The 24869-nt window shown below is 48.8% G+C and overlaps 1 protein-coding gene and 1 long non-coding RNA gene across 9 annotated transcripts in view; one reads left to right on the plus strand and one right to left on the minus strand.

The window, feature by feature from the left end:
• WNT5A (Wnt family member 5A) overlaps window positions 1-13106 on the plus strand; it is a 36352-nt gene extending 23246 nt beyond the window's left edge. For 6 of the 8 annotated variants that reach the window (XM_060307693.1, XM_030867449.2, XM_060307694.1 and 3 more), the window contains 2 exons: window positions 1260-1552; window positions 8253-13106. In XM_060307693.1, the coding sequence (XP_060163676.1) occupies window positions 1260-1552; window positions 8253-8711 (752 nt within the window). In that variant the 3' untranslated portion in view covers window positions 8712-13106. The remainder of the gene's footprint in view (window positions 1-1259; window positions 1553-8252) is intronic. The other 2 variants (XR_009565783.1, XM_070046625.1) reach the window with 2 other exon arrangements.
• The window catches only part of LOC115858995 (uncharacterized), a 45848-nt gene continuing 28780 nt past the window's right edge, over window positions 7802-24869 (minus strand). Inside the window, exon 3 of the long non-coding RNA XR_004041878.2 lies at window positions 7802-7949. This is a non-coding gene — a long non-coding RNA (uncharacterized lncRNA). The remainder of the gene's footprint in view (window positions 7950-24869) is intronic.

Here is a 24869-nt window from a genome sequence, read left to right on the forward strand (position 1 = left end):
CCCCCCTTGTCCACCCCCCCCCCAAAAGAAAAAGATTGTTAGCAAGCTCTTTAAGTATAGGAGCAACCGTTTCCGGTAAAGAGATTCTAGTGCCAGAAGGGGCCCTTTTTTTCCCTAGGCATCTAGTTCAATACCCTTAATTTTATAGTTGAGGAAACTAAGGAACCCCCTCATCTTGCCCCCCCTTCCACCCCTCCACCCCAGGTCCAGCTTCAGCTGGCCGGGTGTTAACCCTCTCTCTCTCATAGGACAATACTTTAAGTGACTTCTTGTTACATGTGGAAATGTCTCCACATGCAAGTGGAGATGGAGGTAGTCTATGGTTACCTCTTGTTTTGTCCTTACACATAGGGCTCCTATAGAACCGTTTGACAGGGAGATACTCTTTACACGTTTTAGGGAAGGAGAGAACTTCTTTCCTCTAGGCCTGTATATTCTTTACAAGTTTGGAGAAGAAGAACCTTTTTATTTTTGTTCCTCCTTTTTGCTGTCATCCTAACACTTGGAGTCAGAGGCTGCTGGGGAGCTGCAGAAGTGACACTAAGGAACCGTGGGCTGTTTGTTTTAAAAGTAGACACTCACCTACGTGAGTGAGAAGTGTCAGCCCAGTCAGCTTGGGGTTTGAGAAGAGGCGAGTTTCATTTAAAACTCTCTAGGGACCAGTTTAGAAACGTCCTCTGGGAAAGTCAGGAGCCTTGTTCTGAGACAGGCTAGATGCTGTGGATGGAGGCTGGGAAAGACGGGTTTCAACCACCGAGGCCGCAGGGAGTGGGGAGGGGCTGCTGCAGGGGCTCTAAGCCTTGCAGCTCCCAGGCTCCTGCCCTGTAGGTAACTCAGAATGAAAATAATACCAAACATTAAAATAAGTGTAAGGAAGTCTACCCCAAGTCTACGTTTCCCTCAGTGACTTCTTTCATGGGCATTTTGGAAAATAAGTTTGGAATATTTTCATAAGAGGTGTAGAGAAAACTCAGGCCAGCACTGCTTAGAATCCTGCCTTGGGCTCTTAAGTGTCAGAGCAGAGGTACCAGGGATGCTACTCCTTTGTCATGTGTCGCTTCTACGTGTGTGGGGGGAATGTCTCCCGCCTTCCCCCCGGGGGGGGGGGGGGGCGCGGAGGCTCAGGGCCTCCTTGTTCCCCAGCCAGGAGCGGGGGCTCGGCGGTGTGCCAGCCGGTCCCCCGCCACCCGCCCTCTGCGGCACTGCCCCGGCCGGGGCTGCGGAGCGCGGGGCGCACACTCACCCGTCCTCGCCCGCAGGCAGCCGCGAGACGGCCTTCACGTACGCCGTGAGCGCCGCGGGGGTGGTCAACGCCATGAGCCGCGCCTGCCGCGAGGGCGAGCTGTCCACCTGTGGCTGCAGCCGCGCCGCGCGCCCCAAGGACCTGCCGCGGGACTGGCTGTGGGGCGGCTGCGGCGACAACATCGACTACGGCTACCGCTTCGCCAAGGAGTTCGTGGACGCGCGCGAGCGGGAGCGCATCCACGCCAAGGGCTCCTATGAGAGCGCGCGCATCCTCATGAACCTGCACAACAACGAGGCCGGCCGCAGGGTGAGCATCCCCGCCGCCGCGTCCCTCCTGGGGGCGGGCGGTGCTGTGCTCCACTCTCCGTTTCTCTCTCTGTCTCTGCGTCTGGGTCTCCCTCTCTTCCCGTCTCTGCCTCCCGTCCTAGCTTTGCCGGTCTCTCCCCGCCTCTCACTGCTGCTCTCTTTCCACTCTCCCCCCACCCCCTCCCCAAGCAGCTACACACAGGCCTCCCTGGAGAGGGGTGGACACCCCAGAAAGGCCTCCTGGAGGGGAAGCATCCCGCCTTGGCCCCCTCCAGCCAAGGTGCTCCCGACCTGGCCTGAGAAAGAGCTTTCTTTGCCTTTGTAGTTGGTCCACAGTAGGGCTGGCCAGGCCAGCTCACCAATAAAAATGTTCCTGACGTTCGCTGCCCTCCGCCCGGGATCAAGTTTGTGGCTGGGCTTCAGTGGAGGACAGGGGAGTGACTTATGCCAGTAGGTGCCCAGCTCATAAGGCCCTCACCCAAGCTTCCAGGGTTACTTACCTTCCCCGCTGCTTTCTTCGTGCCCCTCCTCGTGTCATTAGATAGCAGGCATGATGGATTCAGGGTTTTTCAGATACACAAGTTCTACCAAAACGAGGAGCATTTTTGTCAGACTTGAGTTTTATATAGGTCTGACCAACAGGCCCATCGAGGTGCTCTGGAGAGGGGAGAGCCACTCAGAGGTGTGCAGAGAGATGCTCTGGAGACGTGAGAGAGTGACTCAGAAGTGTGCAGAGAGATGCTCTGGAGAGGAACAGCCACTCAGAAGTGTGCAGAGATGTGCTCTGGAGAGGGGAGAGAGCCACTCCAAAGTGTGCACAGAGGTTCTCGGAAGAGGGGAGAGAGCCACTGAGTAGTGTTCAAAGATGTGCTCTGGAGAGGGTAGAGCAGTTCAGAAGTGTGCAGGGAGATGCGCTGGAGAGGGGAGCGCCACTAAGAAGTGTGCAGATAAATGCTCTGGAGAGGGTAGAGCCACTCAGAAGTGTGCACAGAGTTGCTCTAAAAAAGGGAGAGAGTCACTCAGAAGTGTGCACAGAGATGCTCTGGAGAGGGGAGAGAGCCACTCACAAGTGTGCAAAGACATGCTGGGGAGAGAGGACAGCCACTCAGAAGTGTGCAGAGAGAGGCTCTGGAGAGGGGAGATAGCCTCTCCGAGGTCTGCAGGGAGATCCTCTGGAGAGGGGAGAGCCACGAACACGTGTACAGAGAGATGCTCTGGAGAGGGGAGAGCCACTCCAAAGTGTGCGCAGAGGTTCTCTGGAGAGTGGAGAGACCCACTGAGTAGTGTGCAAAGACGTGCTATGGAGAGAGGACAGCCACTCAGAAGTGTGCAGAGTGATGCTCTGGAGAGGGGAGAGAGCCACTCAGAAGTGTGCAGAGAGATGCTGTGGAGAGGGGAGAGCCACTCAGAAGTGTGCAGAGAGGTCCTCTGGAGAGGGGAGAGAGCCCCTCAGAATTGTCCGCAGAGATGCTCTGGAAAGGGGAGAGAGCCACTCAGAAGTGTGGAGAGAGGTGCTCTGGAGAGGGAGAGAGCCCCTCAGAAGTGTCTGGAGAGATGATCTGGAAAGGGGAGAGAGCCACTCAGAAGTGTGCAGAGAGATGCGCTGGAGAGGGGACAGCCGCTCAGAAGTGTGCAGAGAAATGCTCTTAAGAGGGGAGAGCCACTCGGAAGTGTGTAGAGAGATGCTGTGCAGAGGGGAGAGGCACTAGGAACTGTGCAGAGAGATTCTCTGGAGAAGGGAGAGAGCTACTCAGAAGTGTGCGGACAGGTGCTCTGGAGAGGGGAGAGGTACTCAGAAGTGTGCAGAGAGATGCTCTGGAAAGGGGAGACAGCCACTCAGAGGTGTGCAGAGAGACTTTCTGGAGAGGCGAGAGAGCCACTGAGTAGTGTGCAAAGACGAGCTCTGGAGAAGGGACAGCCACTCAGAAGTGTGCAGAGAGATGCTCTGGAAGGAGGAGAGGGCCACTGAGAAGTGTGCAGAGAGGTGGTCTGGAGGGGTGACAGAGCCACTGAGCAGTGTGCAAAGTCCTGCTCTGGAGAGGTGACCGCCACTCAGAGGTGTGCACAGAGATGCTCTGGAGACGGGCGAGCCACTTGACCTGTGCTGAGCGATGATCTGGAGAGGGGAGAGCCACTCAGAGCTGTGCAGAGAGATGCTCTGGAGAGGGGAGAGAGCCACTCAGAAGTGAACAGAGACATACTGTTGAGAGGGGAGTGCCCCTCAGAAGTGTGCAGAGAGATGCTCTGGAGAGGGGTGAGCCACTCAGAATTGTGCAGAGCGGGCTTACCTGGTGGCACAGTGGATGAGAGTCTGCCTACTGATGTAGGGGACACGGGTTCATGCCCCGGTCTGGGAAGATTCCACATGCCGCGGAGCGACTGGGCCCGTGAGCCATGGCCGCTGAGCCTGCGCGTCCTGAGTCTGTGCTGCACAACGGGAGAGGCCGCAATAGTGAGAGGCCCGCGTACCACAAAAAAACAAAACAACAAAAAACAAAATGAAAACAACTGCAAAAAAAATGAAGTGTGGACAGAGATGCTCTGGAGAGGGGAGAGAGCCACTCAGAGGTGCAGAGAGATGCTCTGGAGAGGGGAGAGAGCCACTCAGAAGTGTGCAGAGAGGTGCTCGGGATAGGGAGGAGAGCCACTGAGGAATGTGCAAAGATGTGCTCTGGAGAGGGGACAGAAACTCAGAAGTTGCAGAGAGATGCTCTGGAGAGGGGAGAGAGGCACTCAGATGTGTGCAGACAGGTGCTCTGGAGAGGGGTGAGCCACTCAGAAGTGTGCAGAGAGGGCTTCCCTGGTGGCGCAGTGGTTGAGAGTCCGCCTGCCGATGCAGGGGACACGCGTTTGTGCCCCGGTCCGGGAAGATCCCACATGCCGCGGAGCGGCTGGGCCCGTGAGCCATGGCCGCTGAGCCTGCGCGTCCAGAGCCTGTGCTCCGCAACGGGAGAGGCCGCAACAGTGAGAGGCCCGCGTACCGCAAAAAACTAAAACAAAACAAAAAAACAAAAACAACACCAAAAAAATGAAGTGTGGACAGAGATGCTCTGGAGAGGGGAGAGCACCACTCAGAAGTGTGCAGAGAGATGTGCTGGAGAGGGGAGTGCCACTCAGAAGTGTGCAGAGATGGCTCACCTGGTGGCGCAGTGGTGGAGAGTCTGCCTTCCGATGCAGGGGACACGGGTTCGTGCCCAGGTCCTGGAAGATCCCACATGCCGCGGAGCGGCTGGGCCCATGAGCCATGGCCGCTGAGCCTTTGCATCCAGAGCCCATGCTCCGCAACGGGAGAGGGTACAACAGTGAGAGGCCCGCGTAGCACAAAAAAAGAAAAAAAAAAATAAGTGTGCAGAGAGGTGCTCTGGAGAGGGCAGTACCACTCAGAATTGTGCAGAGAGATGCTCTGGAAAGGTGAGAGAGCCACTGAGAAATTTGCAGAGAGGTGCTCTGGAGAGGGGAGAGAGCCACTGGGTAGTGTGCAAAGACGTGCTCTGGAGAGGGGACAGCCACTCAGAAGTGTGCAGAGAGATGCTCTGGAGAGGGCAGAGAGCCACTCAGAGGTGTGCAAAGACATGCTCTGGAGAGGGCAGAGAGCCACTCAGAGGTGTGCAGAGAGATGCTCTGGAGAGGGCAGAGAGCCACTCAGAGGTGTGCAGAGAGATGCTCTGGGGAGGGGAGAGAGCCACTCAGTAGTGTGCAGAGAGGAAATCCTTGCCAGGTAGCCCCAGTCTCCCGGTTTCATTCTTTCCTTCCCCTGATGCGGATGTGAAAGGCTCGCCCACAATCGTTAAAAAAGACCCTTTTTTCCTGTGGTTAAACACATGGCACTTTATGGCTGCTTTATAATGAAGGGGTGAAAACTTTTCCTAACTTCGGCAGCACTGAAAACCAGAGCCATTATTTTTTCACAGAACCCAAGGTAAATGCCAGGAACTTTCTGGTCAGAGATTTCAGTCTTCTGTATTTTGGGGTGAGGAAAAGGGACGATAATCACAGAGTGAAGCTAGAGGCCTGGAAGGAGCCTTTGGGCCCCTCATCCACACCCCCTCACTTAAAAACTGGGAAACTGAGGCTGGAGAATCACTTCAAGCCCGTGGGGAGAATTAGTGGATTGACCTGTAAGCCCAGGCGCTTTTTTTTTTTAATGAAACTAATGCGTCACAGCTCGAGGGTAAAGGGCCATAGTTTTGGGGATTAAAGAAATCTAGGTTAAAATCCCTTTCTGTCTGTTCGTTTCTGAGCCTCCGTTTCCCCATTTGCACATCTGTTAAATGGGCGTTAGCTATCACTTGGGGTTGCTGTAGGACTCACTGGCATCACATAGTAGATTGTACCTTATTACCAATACTTCACCATTTCTGACATCCAATTTCATAAGGTTCAATTGAAGGGCTGAGGTAAGTGCTTGATAAATGATAGCTTAGTTACTGGAAGCAAAGGACTTCGGGAAGCCAAAGATTATCTAGATCATTCCAGCTAACCCATTTCTTCTCAAGTTTGATCTTAACTATTTGGGGGGGGGGCGGTTCTCAGGGAAAGACTAAACTCTGGAGAATTTCATGTGGTGCCTTGAGGGGCCAGGTAGTTGCTCCAGGTGAGTGCGGCCCCTCCTTTCCGAGGCCGCCCGTTGCCGTGGTGCTGGCAGTGTGCGTGGACTCACGCCCCACGGCAGCCGACCCGCGCCATGGAGTGGGCATGCCAGTCCCGCTCTCTCTGGGGCCCTAGGACTTTGGTCTTGCCCTCATCAGGGACACATCACCTTACGCTGCATGCCGGGTGCCCAGCTTCTCAGACCAGAAACGCTTCCAGGACAGGTATGGCTGACCCTTCTGTGCCCCACTTTGCCCCTGTTTGGTGCTTTCATCCATCTTTGTGGATTTCTTCGACTTCCCTCATGGAGAGATCCTTAGGGGCTTACAGCAACCAAGAAGAGATGGTCAAGGGATTTCCAGGTGGAGAGAGGGGATTTTGGAGAGTGGGAAAAGCCCCTTCAATAGAATTTCATTTAACATTTGGATTTTTAACTAGGGGGAGTGTTTTTGGAAATTTTATAATTGGAGCAATGAACTGTGCTTGGATTCTGGTGGGTGAGATTACTGGGAAGACAGTTTTTCTGTGGGGTAGTGGGGGTGGGAGGAGGAAAGTTAGACACTGTACCAGGAAATCGTATTAGAATCTCCTTGGGACATTAGCTTTTGATTTTCCTCAAAGGGGAGCGAAGGTTACATAGAAGGGTTTGCAAAACCCTTCTGCAGACTAGCGGGACTGAAACACTTCATATCAAGGGAGTACACTTCAGCTCCCCTTGTAAGAAAGCCCCTTATGCATCCCTGGAGGGAGAAGGTAGCTGTTCTGGGCGAAGCAGCCTTCTAACTCACTCTGGCCCTCCAGGTTCCTGACAGGCGCTGTGCAGCGTACCAGCGGCACGCCGGCTCTGGAGGGTCACTGGCACAGGAACTGTGGGCAGTCGGCACTATAAATAGGCAGCCGCCACCTCCCAGACTGCTGGGCACACAGCACCGTGAGGCCAGACCCATAGGTGCTGCTACTGCGAGGCCAGGGTGACTGGGCAAGGGCCCAGGACCAGCGTCCAGACGGTCACCCTGCAGACCAAGTTTACTGATTGCATCCTGCCTGCTAAGTACTTTCATGCATCTCCTGATCTTATCCTTGCAACCGTGCTGTGAGGTTGCAACCATCACAGTGCCCTTCCCAAATTGAAAACGGAGGCTCAGAATGGTGAAGCCTGTTGCCTAAATTCAGGGACAGATTAGGACAGAACCCAGGTCCGCCTGGGCCCAAGATGGATGCTTTTCGCCTAGGCAGGGGCAGATAGGGAGTAGGGAGTGTGCGAGAAGCAGGAGTGAGGGTACCTGAGATCCACGCCCAGTTCTCCCACATTCTAGCTGTGCGACCTGTGCGGGCCACTTACCCTCTGTCTGTGTCACTGCCATCATCTAATCCAGGCCACGTTACAACCTCGCTGGGGGCATTAAGTGAGATGAAGAGTGTAAAGGCTCTTACGATAGTGCCTGCCACACAGCAGTAGTGATAGTAAGAGTGAGGAAAGATTTGAACCCTGATCCTACCTGGGCTGGACACCTGCCCAGCCCTGCCACTTACCAGCTGGGTGCCCAGGGCCAAGTCATGAGCATGAGCTTGGAGCCCACCTGCCTGGGTTCAAATCCTGCCCCCCGCCCCCGCCCCCACTCCTTCCCAGTGGTTGGGTCAGTAACTCACCTTGCTGGGTCTCGCTTCCCTTCTCTGTGAGATGCAGATGATAGAGCTCTTCCCTCATGGGCTGGTGGTGAGGATGAATCCAGGTGACGCAGGTGAGGAACTGATAGCAGCTCTGGGCTGAGTGTTCAAGATGTATGAGTTGCTGCCAGTGTTCTTCCCTGCAAAAAAAAAAAAAAAGAGACAAATGGAACCAATTTTTTTCCCCGCTCCCATTCAAACACTGTGGTTGTTTATTATGATGATGTGTAATAATGAGGGGCTAAGAGGCTATTTATTTTGCAGACTTTTTAAAGAAGGCAACACAAGGCTCCTGGTCATGGAGGACGAAGGGGAAGTAGCCCAGGCCCAGGTTGAGCTGGTGACCAGGGCTCCACCCAGCCGGGGAGCTCGGTCACCCGACCCCCGCCCGAGTCTGGGCTCCCGGGTGAGTTCGCCCGCTGACTGTCCCCTTCTCCCCACAGACGGTGTACAACCTGGCGGACGTGGCCTGCAAGTGCCACGGGGTGTCAGGCTCGTGCAGCCTCAAGACGTGCTGGCTGCAGTTGGCCGACTTCCGCAAGGTGGGCGACGCCCTGAAGGAGAAGTACGACAGCGCAGCGGCCATGCGGCTCAACAGCCGGGGCAAGCTGGTGCAGGTCAACAGCCGCTTCAACTCGCCCACCACGCAGGACCTGGTCTACATCGACCCCAGCCCCGACTACTGCGTGCGCAACGAGAGCACCGGCTCGCTGGGCACACAGGGCCGCCTGTGCAACAAGACGTCCGAGGGCATGGACGGCTGCGAGCTCATGTGCTGCGGCCGTGGCTACGACCAGTTTAAGACGGTGCAGACCGAGCGCTGCCACTGCAAGTTCCACTGGTGCTGCTACGTCAAGTGCAAGAAGTGCACAGAGATCGTGGACCAGTTCGTGTGCAAGTAGTGGGCACCCCGCCGCCCGCCTGTCACCCAGCCCCACTCCCAGGACCCACTTATTTATAGAAAGTACAGTGATTCTGTTGTTGTTGTTGTCTTTAATACTGTTTATTTTTTGTCCCCAAGAATTGCAACCGGAACCATTTTTTTTTTCTGTTCCCATCTGAGAACTCTGTGGTTTATTACTAATATTATAATTATTATTTGGCAAAAAGGGGGGGTGGGAACCAAGAAAATATTTATTTTGTGGATCATTGAAAAGTAAGACAAGACTTCTTTTGCTGGTATATAGGATGAGGGGGGAATAACGCACACCTTAAGTTAGATGTGTGCACATCTGGAAGGTCAAGGAAACACTGTTTTCTTTGTCTCAACTATGGGGTCATATGGGACAGGTAGCGTCCAGCTGCAAGAGGGTGGTACAGATCTATGCGTGACTTAGCTCCTGTGACTAAAAGGAATTCGGTGCTCTGGTGAAAGTTGAAAGGTCTTGAGAAAAAAACAAAACAATGAGACCAACACACCCCCCCGCCCCTTTCCCAGGGGCTGCCAGCCTGAAACATTTCCAAAATGGTATTTAAAGTCTAAGAGCAAAAATCTCATATCCCTTAAAGAAAAAAGGTTTATCACGTGTCGCAATGTTCTCAAACATTCCATCTACAGATGGTCCATTCTAGTAGCTACTGAAACTTGGGGAGCAGGGAGGGAAGCCCCAGAAATTAAAAAAAAAGAGAAAACTTAAAAACTCCTTATATTAAGTCAGTGATTTGACGCTGTTGTGGGAATTAGGTTATCCACTTGGAAAAGGATCCCCGAGCGATTCTGGGTACTAGACTTTTTGTTTGGAGAAGGGCAAGGGAGGTTGACTTGACTGTAAAGGAAAATATACTGTAATTTTCTTAGGGATACTTGGTTAATAAATGATAACAATGAAACTAATAAATGAATTCCATTCACAGATCCTCAGCCCGAGCTACAAGGTAATTGCCTGCAGTTCAGCACTGCACCAGAGCAGAAAACCTATTTGAGGGGGAAACGTGACATCCGCCCTCCCTGCTTGACCCCGCGCCCTGTCCGATTCCTCCATGCCTTGCTGCGCTGTGACACCGGCCACGTTTCCAAACGGCAGCTCCACTGCGTCCCCTCTGATAGTAGGACAGGAAATGAAACAGAGGAGCTCCGCTTGGGAGACAGTTCGCTACTTAGGGATTTTGGTTTTCCCCTATAACTTTTACTTTGAGGAGCAGTAGTTTTCTATGTTTTAATGACATTACTTGGCGAATGGACTTCACAGAGGTGTGGCAGCGTTTCCCTGTTATGATCCTGTGTTTAGACTCTCCACTCACGCTTTCCTATTACCCTGCAGGTGTACCCCAGAACTGTTCCTAGAGGACTTGAACAGTTGCATTTATAAGGGGGGAAATGTGGTTTAATGGTGCCTGATATCTCAGTCTCTTGTACATAACATACATATATATATATATACACACATATATATATATATAAATATAATTATATCTCAGTGCGGCCAGTGATTTAGATTTACCGTTTACTCGGGTCTAGAGCCTTGTCGTCCTCCATTGCAATCCAACTGGGATTTTTGCAGACGGTTTCTGAGTTGAGCTGGGGCTGTGGCCTCCATGCCATCACGCCCTGAGCATCACGGAGCAGCCTTGTTTCTGAGGAATCCGGAAGGTCTCATACTCATGTGCATTGTTGGTTTGAAGATTTCTTTTATCTTCCCCGCCCCATCCTCCTTTTCTGTACCCTTTCTGGAGAGGGCATTACTTATTCATCACAGACGTGGGAATGAAGAGATAATTCAACACTGAGAAGCATTGTCGGCATTTCCCTTTCCTTCATGCGTTTTGCAGAGTGGAAACTGGTGCCCATTAGACCTGATAGTACCTATTTGAGTCCCTGAGGAAAATCCAGCTCACAACATATACGGCTAGTTTAAAAAGTTTTTTAAACCAGGACACCTCTTTGCAAAGAGTACCGTCAAATGTGTTCTTATCTCAGACTTCTGTTGCTTTAAAAGTTGGGAAAGATACACATCTCCTGCAGCCCTCGTGGGAACGGGTGGCCCTCAGATCACCTCAGCCACCTGCGGCTCTTGTTGCACAAGGATGTTCACTCCCCTGCAGTTGCAGTGAATTGCAAGCAAAAGATCTTGAAAGTAAGAAGCACTAATTAGCTTAAAATGTCACTTTTTTGGTTTTTATTATACAAAAACCATGAAGTAAGTTCTTTTTATTTGCTAAACCAGATTTTGTTCCTTTTTAGTGATTCCTGTTTATGAAGAGAGTTGAGTTTAACAATCCTAGTTTTTAAAGGAAACTATTTAATGTAAAATATTCTACTTGTCATTCAGATATTATGTATATCTTCTGTGGCCTTTATTCTATACTTTTCATGTACATATTTCTGTCTCGTGCGATTTGTATATTTCACTGGTTCAGAAAACAAACAAACATCGAAAGGCTTATGCCAAATGGAAGATAGAATATAAAATAAAACGTTACTTGGATATTGGTAAGTGGTTTCAATTGTCCTTCAGATACTTCATGTGGAGAGTTTTTGAGAAAACATGAGGGATAGTTTAGGGGTGACTACATGTCAGAATAACAGAAGAGTGGAGAATTTTACCAAAACCAAACTATTTGGGAGCTTCAAAAGATTTCTATATGTAACGGAACAAAAGGGGAATTCTCTTTTCCTATATATGTTCCTCAAAAAAAGAAATCAAGCAGATGGCTTAAAGCTGGTTATAGGATTGCTCACATTCTTCGAGCATTAGGCATGTAACTTAATTGTTTTAGAGCTTGTTGGTGTTGTAACATCTCAGAGCTAAGAACTGAAAAGGCACATGCTTTTATCCATGACCAGAAGTTTAGTCCAAAAAAAAGTGTATTTGTGTTCACCACTGCAGCTAGCGCGCTGCTCTAGTTCGAAGTTACTGTGTGGATGGAGTGTCTCCTTGCCCCTTGGAAAGCAGGTTTATGAAAAGCAAGCCTCAGTCTGCAGAGAATGAAGGAAACTGAAGGTTCGTTGTGTTAAGTGCAATTAATACAAGCCCTGTGCTTCTTGAAAACGCGCAGCGAAGCCTGGCCCGCGACGCACAGATTGATACGTTAGCCCTTTGCTTTTTTTCTTTCCGGATAACCTTGTAACATATTGAAACCTTTTAAGGATGCCAAGAATGCATTATTCCACAAAAAAACAGTAGACCAACATATAGAGTGTTTAAAATAGCATTTCTGGGCAAATTCAAACGCTTGTGGTTCTAGGACTCACATCTGTTTCAGTTTTTCCTCAGTTGTATATTGACCAGTGTTCTTTATTGCAAAAACATATACGCGATTTAGGAGCGTCAGCATATTTTTTTTTTCCTTCTCATCCTGGAGTGCATTCAAGAGCTTCCCAATACAGGAAAATTAACAAAAAATTTATATACAGGCAGCGACAAACAGAGCTATGTTCAAAATAGTAATTATGGACTTAAGTACCAGGAAGACTGTTTTAAGCTTTAGTCCAGTGTATCTGTTCAGTTTTTCAAGCTGCTGACCTCCCGAGACCGGCACTGTGTTTCAGTAGCCCATGCAAACCCTTTGCTTGTACGATTTGCCAATACAATTTTCAATTTGTTTTTGCAAGACCTTGTTCAAGCCACCAGAAGTATCAAAGATGACACTGTAGCAGGATAAGTACTCCAAATAAGAGAGTCACTGGCTGACTCACAGAGATCGTTAGCAGAAACAGTCCCCAAAGACTGAGTGACCCGTAATTTAAATAGAGACAACTAGAAAAGGTACTGATAACTTGAAGGGTATATATGATGCAAATACGCACCAAGACATAGGTCTAAGATACTGCATTATCACTGTAAAGTGTACTTCTAAAATATTTATTTTTTTAAGAAAGTATTTGTTAGTCTCTCCTCTCTGTGGAATGGTGAAAGCCAGATGCCATACTTTGAAAGTAAGATGATGAAACGCATTCTTAATACAGGAAACATTCAGCAACGTAGGAATTAAAACTTAGTAAAGGAATCTTCTAATTTACCTGTTCGCACAGACCTTACATTTAACTCTGATGACTGGATAATATTTTATGTTAGTAAAACATCATCTTGTTAGCCAACTTTTAAAACTGGATGTGGAATGATTAAAGGTCGGTACGATTTTTTTTTTAAAACCAAAAATGTATCAATTTTAATCTAGAAGATTTAATTAACATTCTGTCTCAGTATTTCAAAAGCAAAAAAGGAATAAGGAAAATTGCATGCAAAAGACCAATTTTACAAGCAGTGTACCATTTGCTGGGCTAGAAATAGATAAAGATTATTTATTTTTGTTCATATCTTGTACTACTTTTCTATTAAAGTCATTTTATAAAATCAGTGCGGTCACGTGTATGTTTGGCAGAGATGGTGTCCGTGGCAGTTGAAATTTGATGTGGGCCTAGAGTGTGATTATGGCTTAGCGAATCCAGGAAAAAATGCCCATTTCAGGCATGTAGATGATACTATGGTCAAATCTCAAGGATCTATTGTGTATTTTAATGCTTATCTTTTTTTGCCTGTAGCTGTTTTTCTCCCCATTTCTTATTTGTTCTGCCGCTAATATATGAGAGTTGTGTTGGGAGATTATTATTCAGTGCAGGCATTTAGCACAGCGACATGGGATTGTGAAGAAATACCAGGGCAAGAGAAGAAAGAGTGATTTGAGGAGAGAAAAAAAAATGTCCTAGGTAAACAGCCTGAATCACCTGGAATATTCTCTGCTGGTTCCCTTTTGGAAATTGCCACGGTTGCCAGCCAGGTGTTTAGATCAGGTTTCTCTACCTCAGCACTTTTGGCCTCTCAGGCTGGATAATTCTTTATTGTGGGGGGCTGTCCTGTGCAATGTTTAGCAGCATCACTAGCCTCTACCCACTAGATGCCAGTAGCTCCCCCATTTGTGACAAGCAGAAGTGTCTCTAGACACTGCACAGTGTACCCCAGGGTGCAGAATCAACCCCAGGTGAGACGCACAGCTCTAGATGGAGGAACTGAGGTTCTGAGCACTTGGGGCACGCAGGCTGACCACGGTGGTGGACTGGTGCTTGCCTGGGGTGACGAATGAACCTGCGAGGTCCCTTGCAAGCTTTCCCATGTAGAGTGTGGAGCTGCAGCATCCTTCACAGGGCAGCCTGGCTCAGTGATGAAGAATACAGGCTCGGGAGCCAGACCGCCTGTGTTCAAATACTGGTATTGCCCTTAGCTCTGTCACCTTGGGAAAGCTGTATAACCTCTGTGAGCACCCAGTTAAAGTGGGAGAGAGTATTACACTGTAGGTTCTTGTAAACATGAGTTACCGTGTTTGGACTGTTTAGCGCAGGTTCGAGTACATAGGAAGAGCTCACTATAGGCTAGCTAAGAAGGATGAAGTAAGTCTGAAGACTAAACCCAGGAAGGTGGGCCAGTGTTCTTTAAAATACCCCCCAGCGGCTAGCTCAGTGCTAGGAAGGCCCCCTTAGTGTTTGGGGGAGGTTACAAACCGTGGCCCTCTGTGTATATAACATTTCCAGATGTGTTTTGTTTCACTGGCAAGCGTTAAAAAGATACTCAAATTAATTGGCAGCACTTAAAAAGATGAGTATTTTCACATTCAAATTGGGATTTCTTGCTTCAGAACAGGAAGAACTGGCCACCTGAGTACATGGTGTCACAGGTCCCCTGTAGCGACACTCAGCTGGATCCCAGCAGCCACTGCGCCTTCCAGACAAGGCCGGCTGTGTCCAGTTAGCCAGCCATTTATGCCACCTAACTGACCCCTGCAGACTCACGCACTTGCCATGGTTGTCACAAGTGTCTTCCCTCTAACTCAGAGTTTCTCAACCTCACCCTGACTGACATTTTGGGCCAAATAATTGTGAGGGGCTCTTGTGTGCATCAGACCCTCAGAGGGGCTTACCACATGCCTCTTGCCTCAGAGACCCTGACCAGGGCCGCTCACACCAGTGGTGACCCCTTGATGCCGATGCCCCCAACACCGTACTAGACTCAGCGCCTCGAGACTCACAGGCTTCCTCTCCTTCACTCTCCCTGACAAGCTTATCAGACACGGACGTGAGCATCATGCCCATTTTACAGATGAGGTTGCCGAGGCTGGGAGAATTAAGTCACTCCCTTTATCAGTTGTCCATTGCTGAATAACACACCACACTCACACCAAAAATCAGTGGCTGAAAACGATCACCACTGTATTTGCTTGGGATCCTGTGGGTAAACGATACGGGCTGGGTTAACTGTGAGGGACCAGCGGACGGATGAGGGGCTGGCTGATCCCACACGGCCTCTCTCTCGCACACTTCGATAGCTGGTTCTGGCTGCTGGCGGGGCCTTTCTCTCCACGTGGTCTCTTATCTTTAAGGATAAGGGGTGCCCTGGGCTCTTTCACACTGTGATACCACATCCCACGAAGGTGAGACTGGAAGCCTCAAAGGCCTCTTGAGGCCTGAAATCCAGTTACACTGGAGTTGGCCCTCCACATCCACAGATACAGAACGCTGACATCGGGAATTGAGCGTCCTCGCATTTTGGTATCTGAGGGGGGGTCCTGGAACCAATTCCCATGGACGTGGAGGGATGACTATATATCACTTCCACTGCATTCACTGGCCAAAGCAAGCCCATGGACAGCCCAGATTCAAAGAGATAGAGAAATAGGCACCACCTCTCAATGAGAGGAGTGGCAAAGTCCCATTGCAAAGGAGATCACATTGCAAAGGAGATCTGTACAGACTGGGAGAAGTTGCTGCAGCATCTTCAGATGGTCCCTCCCGTGGGCCAAGATTCCACAGTGTTTGAGTGGCTCTACCTCGCCTCTCTCCTCTGACAGCAGCTGCAATAGGATTCCCTTCTCTCACCCCCAGAAACCCACCTTAAGCATGGGGCAGAGGGTAGGACAAAGAATTTGGAGTCAAGAAAACCTGGTTCCAAGCTTTGCTCTTATTAGCTGTGTGTCCTTCAGCCAGTTACTTAACCCCTCTGAGCTTCATTCAGTATTCTCACGTGGCACATGAGGATATGATAACGTTATAGGGTGTTGGTGAGGACTGCTAATCATGGAAGTGAAGAGCATGGCACCGAGTAGGACCTCAAGCAGTGGCAGGGATGATGGTGGTGGTGGCAGCAGTCACCCGCTGGCATGGGGAGAAAACAGCCACATTCCCATCACCAGCTTTTGATGACTCATGAGCCTCCCTGATTCAGCAACTTGCAGGGCGCTCCCTTCAAGGCACTGGGAGGGGACTCCTGAAGGTTCCTGGTCAGGCTCAGGCTGGGGAAGCAGAGGGTGGGGAATCAGAGGATGGGCTCAGCCTCAGCTCAGACATGCCAAGTCCTCCCCCATCCCTGGGAAACCCCGAGGAATGTTTTCCCATGTCTCAGGAGAGACCTGTGACACGAGCAGGGTGGGGACCCACCTCTTCTTTACAGAGCAAGATTTTGAGGCTGAGAAGAGCAGCCCTGAACCCTAGGCACACCCTGCACCGTACCCCACTTCGCTTCCTGCGGGTATCAAGCTGTGCCCCCATGCGTAAGCCAGTGAGCTTCCTTTGGGCCTCAGGTTCCTGTCTATCAAGTGGAAATAATAAGACCTGTGCAACTGCTCCCATTTACTGCACACATGTCCTGGGTGGTTTTTGGTTTTTTTTAATGTATTTTTCATTATTTTGTTTGATCTCATGGCATCCAACAAAAAGAAGGGTTACTCTTTTCATTTTCCAGAAGAAACAGAAGCCCCAGAAGACTAAGTGTCTTTTTCAAAACTACAGAGCTGGTAAGAAGCAAAGCCAGGTCCCTCTGATTATAGAGCCCTCATTTTATCCACAAGATGACACTACCTCAGGGTTACTGGAAAGAGAAAAATGGAAGGCTAGAAACACTAGAAACCTAACATTTCATTCCTGACCCAGAGTCACTTGTCCTAGTTTTCGAGCTGAGACCACCTTGGAGTCCCTGGTGAAAGTTCACACACTCTTGCAAGGTTTCCCTCTGCACATGAACCAGGCCTGAGAGACCTAGACTCTGGCTTTATGACCAGCCCAACAGCACTTTCACCATCTGGATAGTGGCCCAACTCTGGCCACCACTTTGCTGTGTGACTTTGGGCAAATCCCTTCCCCTCGGTGGGCCTTATTTCCTGACATATGCACAATGGTTTGGATGGGGTCACATGACTGAGTTTGGTTTCCTGTTCAGCAGTATCGCGTCCCAGGAAATTGCTGGCATGTGGAGGTGGAGAACAGGCCTCAAACCCTAATACTTGGGAATAAAAGAATGCAAATGAAAACCGGCCTCCGCTGCTTCCGGATACATACAGGGAGAGCATCTCGTTTGCACGTCCTCCTCTACCACGTCCTGGCTCCATGCCCCACCCAGCATGAGGTGGCAACACAGGAAAACTGTGAGTGTCAGAATCAGAAACACCTGCACCATCTTGGGCAAATCTGACCTTTCTGAGCTCTCATTTCCTGGTCTGTGACAGGGGCAAACCCTATCCACGGTGCAGGGCTGCTGTGAGGATTACCTGGAAAAGGGTTCCTGCAGTGATAGGCACATGGTGACCACTCATTAACCAGAAGCTCTTATGTTATTATCCTAATCTGTAAGCCCGCCTGTCTGCCGGGACCCCTCCCACCCTGGAGAGAAGCCTGATCAACTATGTAGCAGCATATAATCCACGAGTTAACTCCAATGCACTCCTCGGCACGTTGTCCCCTGAGTGTGCTTCCTGGGAGAAGAGACTAAAAGCGGTCAATTCTTCGCAGCCCTCCCAGCCCCCGGCCGTCTTTCTGGAGGGATTTCTGGCATCTTCGAGGTGGATTTCCCTTCCTAGGGCCTCTTCAGACTTTCACGATTCCGGCTGTGCCTGAAGGCTGTCTGCTTTTATTCTCTCCCTCCACCTTCCCCAGACGCTGCTGGGCGCCAGGCCTTCTGCAAGGTGCGGAAAAGAGCGAGACCCTCTCATGCCTCGAGCCGCTCCAAGTTGACCTCGAGGTCGACAGCGAGGTGCAAGTCCAGGCTGAACCAGGAAGGAGACTGCACGGTGATTCCCAGGGAGCCTCCACGCGCCGGCAGGAAAACCACACTCGAGCACGTTCTCAGCGAGCAGTTTAAACCACTTGAATTCGGGTCTCACAAACCAAGAAACCAGTTCTAAGTGTTTTCACCTCTCCCACTGCTTCCTCCTAAATTTCATTAGGGCTGACAATTTGTATATCCACTTACAGTGTAATGTGATTTAAATGGCTGACCATAACTGTTAGTGATGGAGTTTTCCCGGGGCACAGGGCCCCTCCGCAGCTGGGCGGTAGTTTTAAAGGCCAGGATGCCTCTTGTTAGACGCAGTGTTCGTCCTAGGAGGCGGGAGGGACTGCCTCTTGGCCCCCTTCCCTCTTCACCCCACAATCACTTTTGTTCTTGGAGGCCGAGCTATCTTGGAGTTTTCGGCATGCAATAAAACACACTCGACCACAGGCCCCGTGTTGAGCCAGGACGGCTGGAGGAGAAGCCAAGCCCGTTGCCCTGACCGGCTACAGGGTTAGGAGGAATTGACAGTGTGTGTCCTGCTTTGTGGCTTTTCTTTTCGTTTTGGCTTTGTAACTAAAACAGAGCTGATGCCTCAGAGATGAGCTGTTCAGTTTTATTTTATCCCTTCTCAGGATTTCACACACATTGTGTATGTGTGTCTGTGCTTGTATATTTGTGTGTGCGGGGGGGGTGGGGGAGACCAGTTATCATATCATGGATTGAATTTGGGTTTGAATCCTTGCCCTGTCTCACTTGGGGACCTCAGGCATCTCCTTTTGCCCCTATGAGTATCGATTTCCTCACCTGGATCATGAAGCTGGTGTTCCTGCCTTGCATAATTAATCAGGTGAAGTATCTAGAATGGCACTGTCCAATACAGGAGCCATTAACCACATTTGGCGATTTAAATTTAATTAAAATAAAATAAAATATCCAGTTCCTCAGTTGCACTGGCTACATCTCACATGCTTAACAACCACACATCCAAAGTGACGGCGTAGTTACAGCACTTTCCAGCACTGAGGAAAGTTCTACTGGAAGCACTGGCCTGGAGCTGTGCCTGTACCCCCTAGATGCTCAAGCTGTACCTGCAGGAAGCATTGTGGCCTCCACCACCTTTAAACCACACCAACACCTGCGGTCAACAGGGTGCTGACTTAAATCAGAAAAACACCTTACAGAGATCAGCTTCCCCCAGAATCGAGAATTTGAAACTCACAAATCAGCTGTCTTGTTCTGAGGACCCTGTTTCTCGTATGCATCATGTCCAAATGCGGGAAAATACTCCACAGAGAGGCAGATGCAACACAAGATCAGCAAAGACTGCAAAGTGCAAAATGGAGGCTGTAACACTGCAGGTGCCCAGAGTGCCAATGGTTCTGGACCGTATTAAGTTAAGGTTCTTTTGACCACAATCCCAGAATCCAACTTCAGCTGGAGGAAACAACAGCTCCTTGGAAGATGTTGCCATGTCTCCTGGAAGCCAAGGAAGTCTTGAGCCATAGGGGTGGCTCCGGGGACCTCAGATCAGAAATGCGTGAATTTGCCCTCTGCTGTGCTCTCCAAATTTGACAGAGCTCCCGAATCGGCTAGGATATTCATAAAATACAGATGCTAGGGCCCTCCCTTGGACGTGCAGATTCATCACGCTTGGAGGGAGTCCTGGGAATCTGTTTTTTCTAGGCTCCTTGGATGAGACTAAAACCTATGTTCCAGATCTGCACTCCCAGCTCTCCTGTGTTTCTAGAAACCCTGCTGCCAGGTTGAATGCCATAATCCAGAGCGAGGATCTGATTCGCCCATTCATCTGCCATTGTTCAATCAGCACAGCTGGGGGTGGGGAGGAAGGGCAGCAGAGTTTCTGGGCTCAAGTCCGATTCCTGGGGTCTAAATTCCTGGAACTACCATATAACCCAGCAGTCCCACTTCTGGGTCTTTGTCCAAAAGAATTGGAATCAGGATCTCAGAGAGACATGTGCACTCCCGTATTCAGTGCAGCATTCTTCACAATAGCCAAGATCTGAAAATAGCCTAAATGTCTATCGACAGATGAATGGATAAAGAAAATGTGGTATATACGTACAAGGAAATATTATTCAGCTTCGATTAAAAAAAGGAAATCCATGGGCTTCCCTGGTGGCGCAGTGGTTGAGAGTCCGCCTGCCGATGCAGGGGACACAGGTTCGTGCCCCGGTCTGGGAGGATCCCACATGCCGCGGAGCGGCTGGACCCGTGAGCCATGGCCGCTGAGCCTGCGCGTCCGGAGCCTGTGCTCCTCAACGGGAGAGGCCACAGCAGTGAGAGGCCCGCGTAATGCAAAAAAAAAAAAAAAAAGAAAGAAAAGAAAAAAAGGAAATCCTGCCATACACAACAACGTAGATGAAACTGGAGGACAGACGTTATGCTAAGTGAAATAAACCAGTCACAGAAGGACAAGATACCGCATGATTCCACTTACAGGAGGCATCCACAATCGTCCAACTCCTAGAAACAGAGACTAGAATGGTGGTTGCCAGGGGATGATGGGGGGAGGGCGAAATAGGGAGCTGCTGTTCAAACGGGTATAAAGTTTCAGTCACGCAAGAAGAATAAATTCTAGAGACCTGCTGTACAGCATTGTGCCTGCGGTTAACAATAATGTATTGTACACTTAAAAATTTGTTAACAGGTAGATCTCATGTTAAGTTCTCTTACCACAATTTAAAGAAAAAAAGGAGGGAGTTTTGATGAGGTGTTCAGAGAGCACAGACACAGCTCCTACGGGGCCAATGCCATTTCAGGGCTTTATTTTGTGACGTCTAGGGGTAGTGAGGCATTTTGTCATGCAGTCACAGGTAACCAATTCAAAGAGCTCTATTTTCTTTTGGTGGGAAACAATTTGAAAGCCATTTCTCTTACTATTAAATGTGCTGTTGATTTTGCAACTTTTCAGTGAAAAACTTAGTCCTGAGAACACGTGATTTGAAGGGGTGCTTCACACACCTGACTTGGTGATATCCAAGGGTCTTCATCTCCTTTTTGCCCTCAGACTAAATGCTCTATTTCATAATGGAAATGAATGGGTAAAACTATTCCTGTGTGTGTGTGTTTGTGTGTATGGGAAAAATGTCTGAATAGCAGTGCACCAAAGTGTTCACAGCGGTGAAGTCAGTTTTTAGTTTTATTAATCTTTATATTCTAATATTTCTATGATGAAAATGATTTTTTTGCAATCATTAAAGGTCATTTTTAAATATAAAAATGGACACATGAAATAATGGTTGACATGCGTGTGACTACCCCTGTGAACAGTGTGGAAAACGATCTCTGAGGGCTAACTTCACACTTGAAGCTAAGCAAAGTTTTGGCTTCCAAGGGTGGAGAACGGCTCAGGAGTCGTAATCGGCGTCACACCGCTCCCTCCGCAGGAGGCGATGGGAGAAGGACCCGCTAGGCTAGGTCCTGAGAGTCAGGCTAAGGACTCTGAAGGGGTTTTTCCTTTGTACCTGGGACAGTGCTCAGTGCTGATAATTATGCAAAAGTACAGGAGGAAAAAATGAAGAAAGAATTTAAGTCAGACTCACATGGTGAAGCTTGGAGAGGAGGGAGAATCAGAGGATGTTTACTTGACACAGAGCATTTGGGTTCTTTTAGGTTTCTGACCTGGGGCTGGAAGAGCACGGGACCAAGGACGTGTGGGTGAGCAGTTGTCGCTTTCAGTGGAGGTGACTGAGGAATTGTGCCAAACGGCAGCAGAAGTCAGTCCACTCGGCCGGCAGTCAAGGGAAGTGAAGCCATGGTGAGCTCAGGGAGGTCCTTCCGTTTGAGGCTGGTGGTAAAGGCGGACGGCATCCCCCCTGGGCTGATGCGTCCTCAGCCGAGGGGTGAGCTTCCCCCTTGGTTTCAACAGAGCTGCTCCCTTTCCATGGACATGTTTTCACAATGACTCGAAGATGCAAATGAGTTGACGGCATCTTCTTCACTTGCTATGTTGCTGGCAAATAAAAACTTTTATTATTATATACTATCCCTATTAATACCAGATGTTTTGCACCTCAAATTCTATTGGGTTTGGTATCAGTACGGCTACCATCGTCTCCTTTTGGTTGGTACTTGTCTCTTTTAATCCTTTTGTTCAACTGCTCTGTATCTTTAGGTTTTGAGTGTCTCTTTTAAACATCTGGAGTTGGATTTTCTTTACTCTGACGATCTTCACTCTTTGCCTTTTAACTGAAAAGTTAGTTCATTATTTTGATTGTATATATTTTGAGCTTTCCGTTTGTCCTACTTTTTCTTTCTTTTGTTTATCTTCCTTTCTTGCTCTTTGGGGTGATTTGTATTTCCTTTTTCTCATTCCATTTTCTTTTTGTTTCGGAAGCTATATTTCCTATTTTTTTTAAATATGGATACCCTCTATGCTTAAATATTTATATTGAATAAAGTCTAATATTAATCAGTACCTTGATCATCTTCTCAAGCAATGTGAGGTTCCTAGATCATTTCAATTCCAGTTTTTCTTCTCCTAATGTATATGCTCTTATTTGACCAGTGTCCTGGTTACTTAATGCCCTAAAGTAGATACTGCAGTTATTATTTTAAACAGTCAATGTTCATTTAGATTTTCCAACATATATGCCAAGATCTTGTCTCTTAGACCACCTGTGATCTGTATTGACTTTCCTTAGCACCAGAAGTGCAGCCTTTAGAAGTTCTTTTAGTGAGTTGATGGGAATTGTCTTAGTTTTTTTTTATTGAAAATATTTTTATTTAACCATCAATCTTAAATGGACGTTTTCCTGGGTATGAAATGACAATTATTCATCCATCCCTTTGACTCACAAAATATTATGATAACAAAGCTGTGTGCTAGACACTCAGGAATCAGGTACGAGCCAGTGCAAACTCTGTCTCTATTCTTACGGGACTAACCAGATAGTTGGAAAAGCAGACAATCAAACCATTACACAAATAAATATGAAATTGCAATTGATAACTGATATGAAGGGCTCATGGTGCTCTGAGAGTTTATACTAGGGAGCTTGACCCAATCGGGGGGACCAGGGAAAGTTTCCCTCAAAGAAAGAGAAATTGAGCTGGGAATTACACTGAAGCTTGGTGAATAAGTAGGAGGTACCTTGGGCAAAGGCAGGGCTGGGAAGAGTGGTGTCAGGGAAGAGTAATCCAGGCACAAGAAACAGCAAATGCAAAGGCCCTGTGGTGGACTGGCACCTTTGAGAAGCTGAAAAATGGCCAGTGAGACTGGATGACTAAGAATGGTGGGGACAGTGGCCAACTGGGCTGGGAAGTTCAGCTGGAGATCATGAAGAGCTTGCGAACTGTGTTGAAGATGTTGGGCTGTCTACTAAAATGATATCTTTCTATTTATAATTCATAGTAGAGAAGTAGAAGGAAGGAAAGAAGAAAGGCAGCCAGCCAGACATGCCTGATTCCCAAGGATAAGATAAGACCCAGTCTAAAGCACAAGGCACTTGCTATCAAAGTCTTCCTGCTAACAGTTTGTAGCTAGACATATATCTAAACTCCCTGTCTGGTTTTTTTTTGCGGTACGTGAGCCTCTCACTGTTGTGGCCTCTCCCGTTGCAGAGCACAGGCTCCGGACGCACAGGCTCAGCGGCCATGGCTCACGGGCCCAGCCGCTCCGCGGCATGTGGGATCTTCCCAGACCGGGGCACGAACCCGTGTCCCCTGCATCGGCAGGCGGACTCTCAACCACCATGCCACCAGGGAAGCCCTGGGGTATTCTTGAGAGAGATATAGCTTGCTAAAGCTCATTTCATCAAAAGGAGAAGGTAGATATAGCTTGCTAAAGCTCATTTTATGAAAAGGAGAAAGGTAGATAATCAACAAATTCTTCTTGACTAATTTTTCAAAATAGTTGGTAAAAAGCATAAGTCAGTGTCAGCAATCTCCCCATTCTCTACACAGGTCCCTGCTCCGTCCCTTCCCAAATATACAGTGGAAAAAGACAGTCTCTTCAGCCAGTGTTGTTGGGAAAACTGGACAGCCCCATGAAATCAATGAAATTAGAACACTCCTTCACACCATACACAAAAATAAACTCAAAATGGCTTAAAGACTTAAATATAAGACATGACACCATGAAATTCTTAGAAGAGAACATAGGCAAAACATTCTCTGCCATAAATCACAGCACTGTTTTCTTAGGTCAGTCTCCCAAGGCAATAAGAAAAAAAAGCAAAAATAAACAAATGGAGCCCAATCAAACTTACAAGCTTTGGCACAGCAAAGGAAACCATAAACAAAAGAAAGACAACCTGTGGATGGACTGGGAGAAAATATTTGCAAATGATGCAACTGACAAGGGCTTAATTGCCAAAATATACAAACAGCTCATGCAGCTCAATAACAAAAAAAACAAACAACCCAATCAAGAATGGGCAGAAGACCTACATAGACATTTCTCCAAAGAAGATATACTGATGGCCAATAAGCACATGAAAAGATGCTCAATATCACTAATTACGAAAGAAATGCAAATCACAACTACAATGAGGTATCAGCTCACACTGCTCAGAATGGCCATCATCAAAAAGCCTATAAATAACAAATGCTGAGGTGGGGCCAGGGTCTGGGCTGACCCCATAGCCTCCTTGGCAGGTCCAGGTGTGTGACGACAGCTGGTCCTGGTGTCTGACTTCAGTAGGTCTGCACTGGAGGCTTTGTGAGCACAGTGCCTCAGGGACATCTGGGCTGACTGCCTGCATTCCCATGAGGCGGGGCCAAGGGCAGCGCCAGCAACAGTGTACTTTGTGAGTGTTCACGAAGGGTGACAGGTGATACTGCAGAGTGCACTGCCTGGTGGACAGCTCCTGCCAAGGAATACTCGGTGGCTCCTCTCCCAGCAGAAGCACTGCAGTCCCACCTACCTCACACTACAGATCAGAAGGAGATCCGGGGACCTCTACTCCAACAACTGGGGAGCAAACCCTGCCCCAGACAGTGTTGTGACAACCACAGAGCAAAGAAGACACCCCACTCAACATCTAGTGCAGCTTGGGTCACAACAGCAATCACACCACCTATCAAGGTGATAATGGCCAGAACACACTGAGGGAAGATGTGGTA

The sequence above is a fragment of the Globicephala melas genome, chromosome 11, assembly GCF_963455315.2.
Source record: "Globicephala melas chromosome 11, mGloMel1.2, whole genome shotgun sequence".
NCBI classification, from domain to species: domain Eukaryota; kingdom Metazoa; phylum Chordata; class Mammalia; order Artiodactyla; family Delphinidae; genus Globicephala; species Globicephala melas.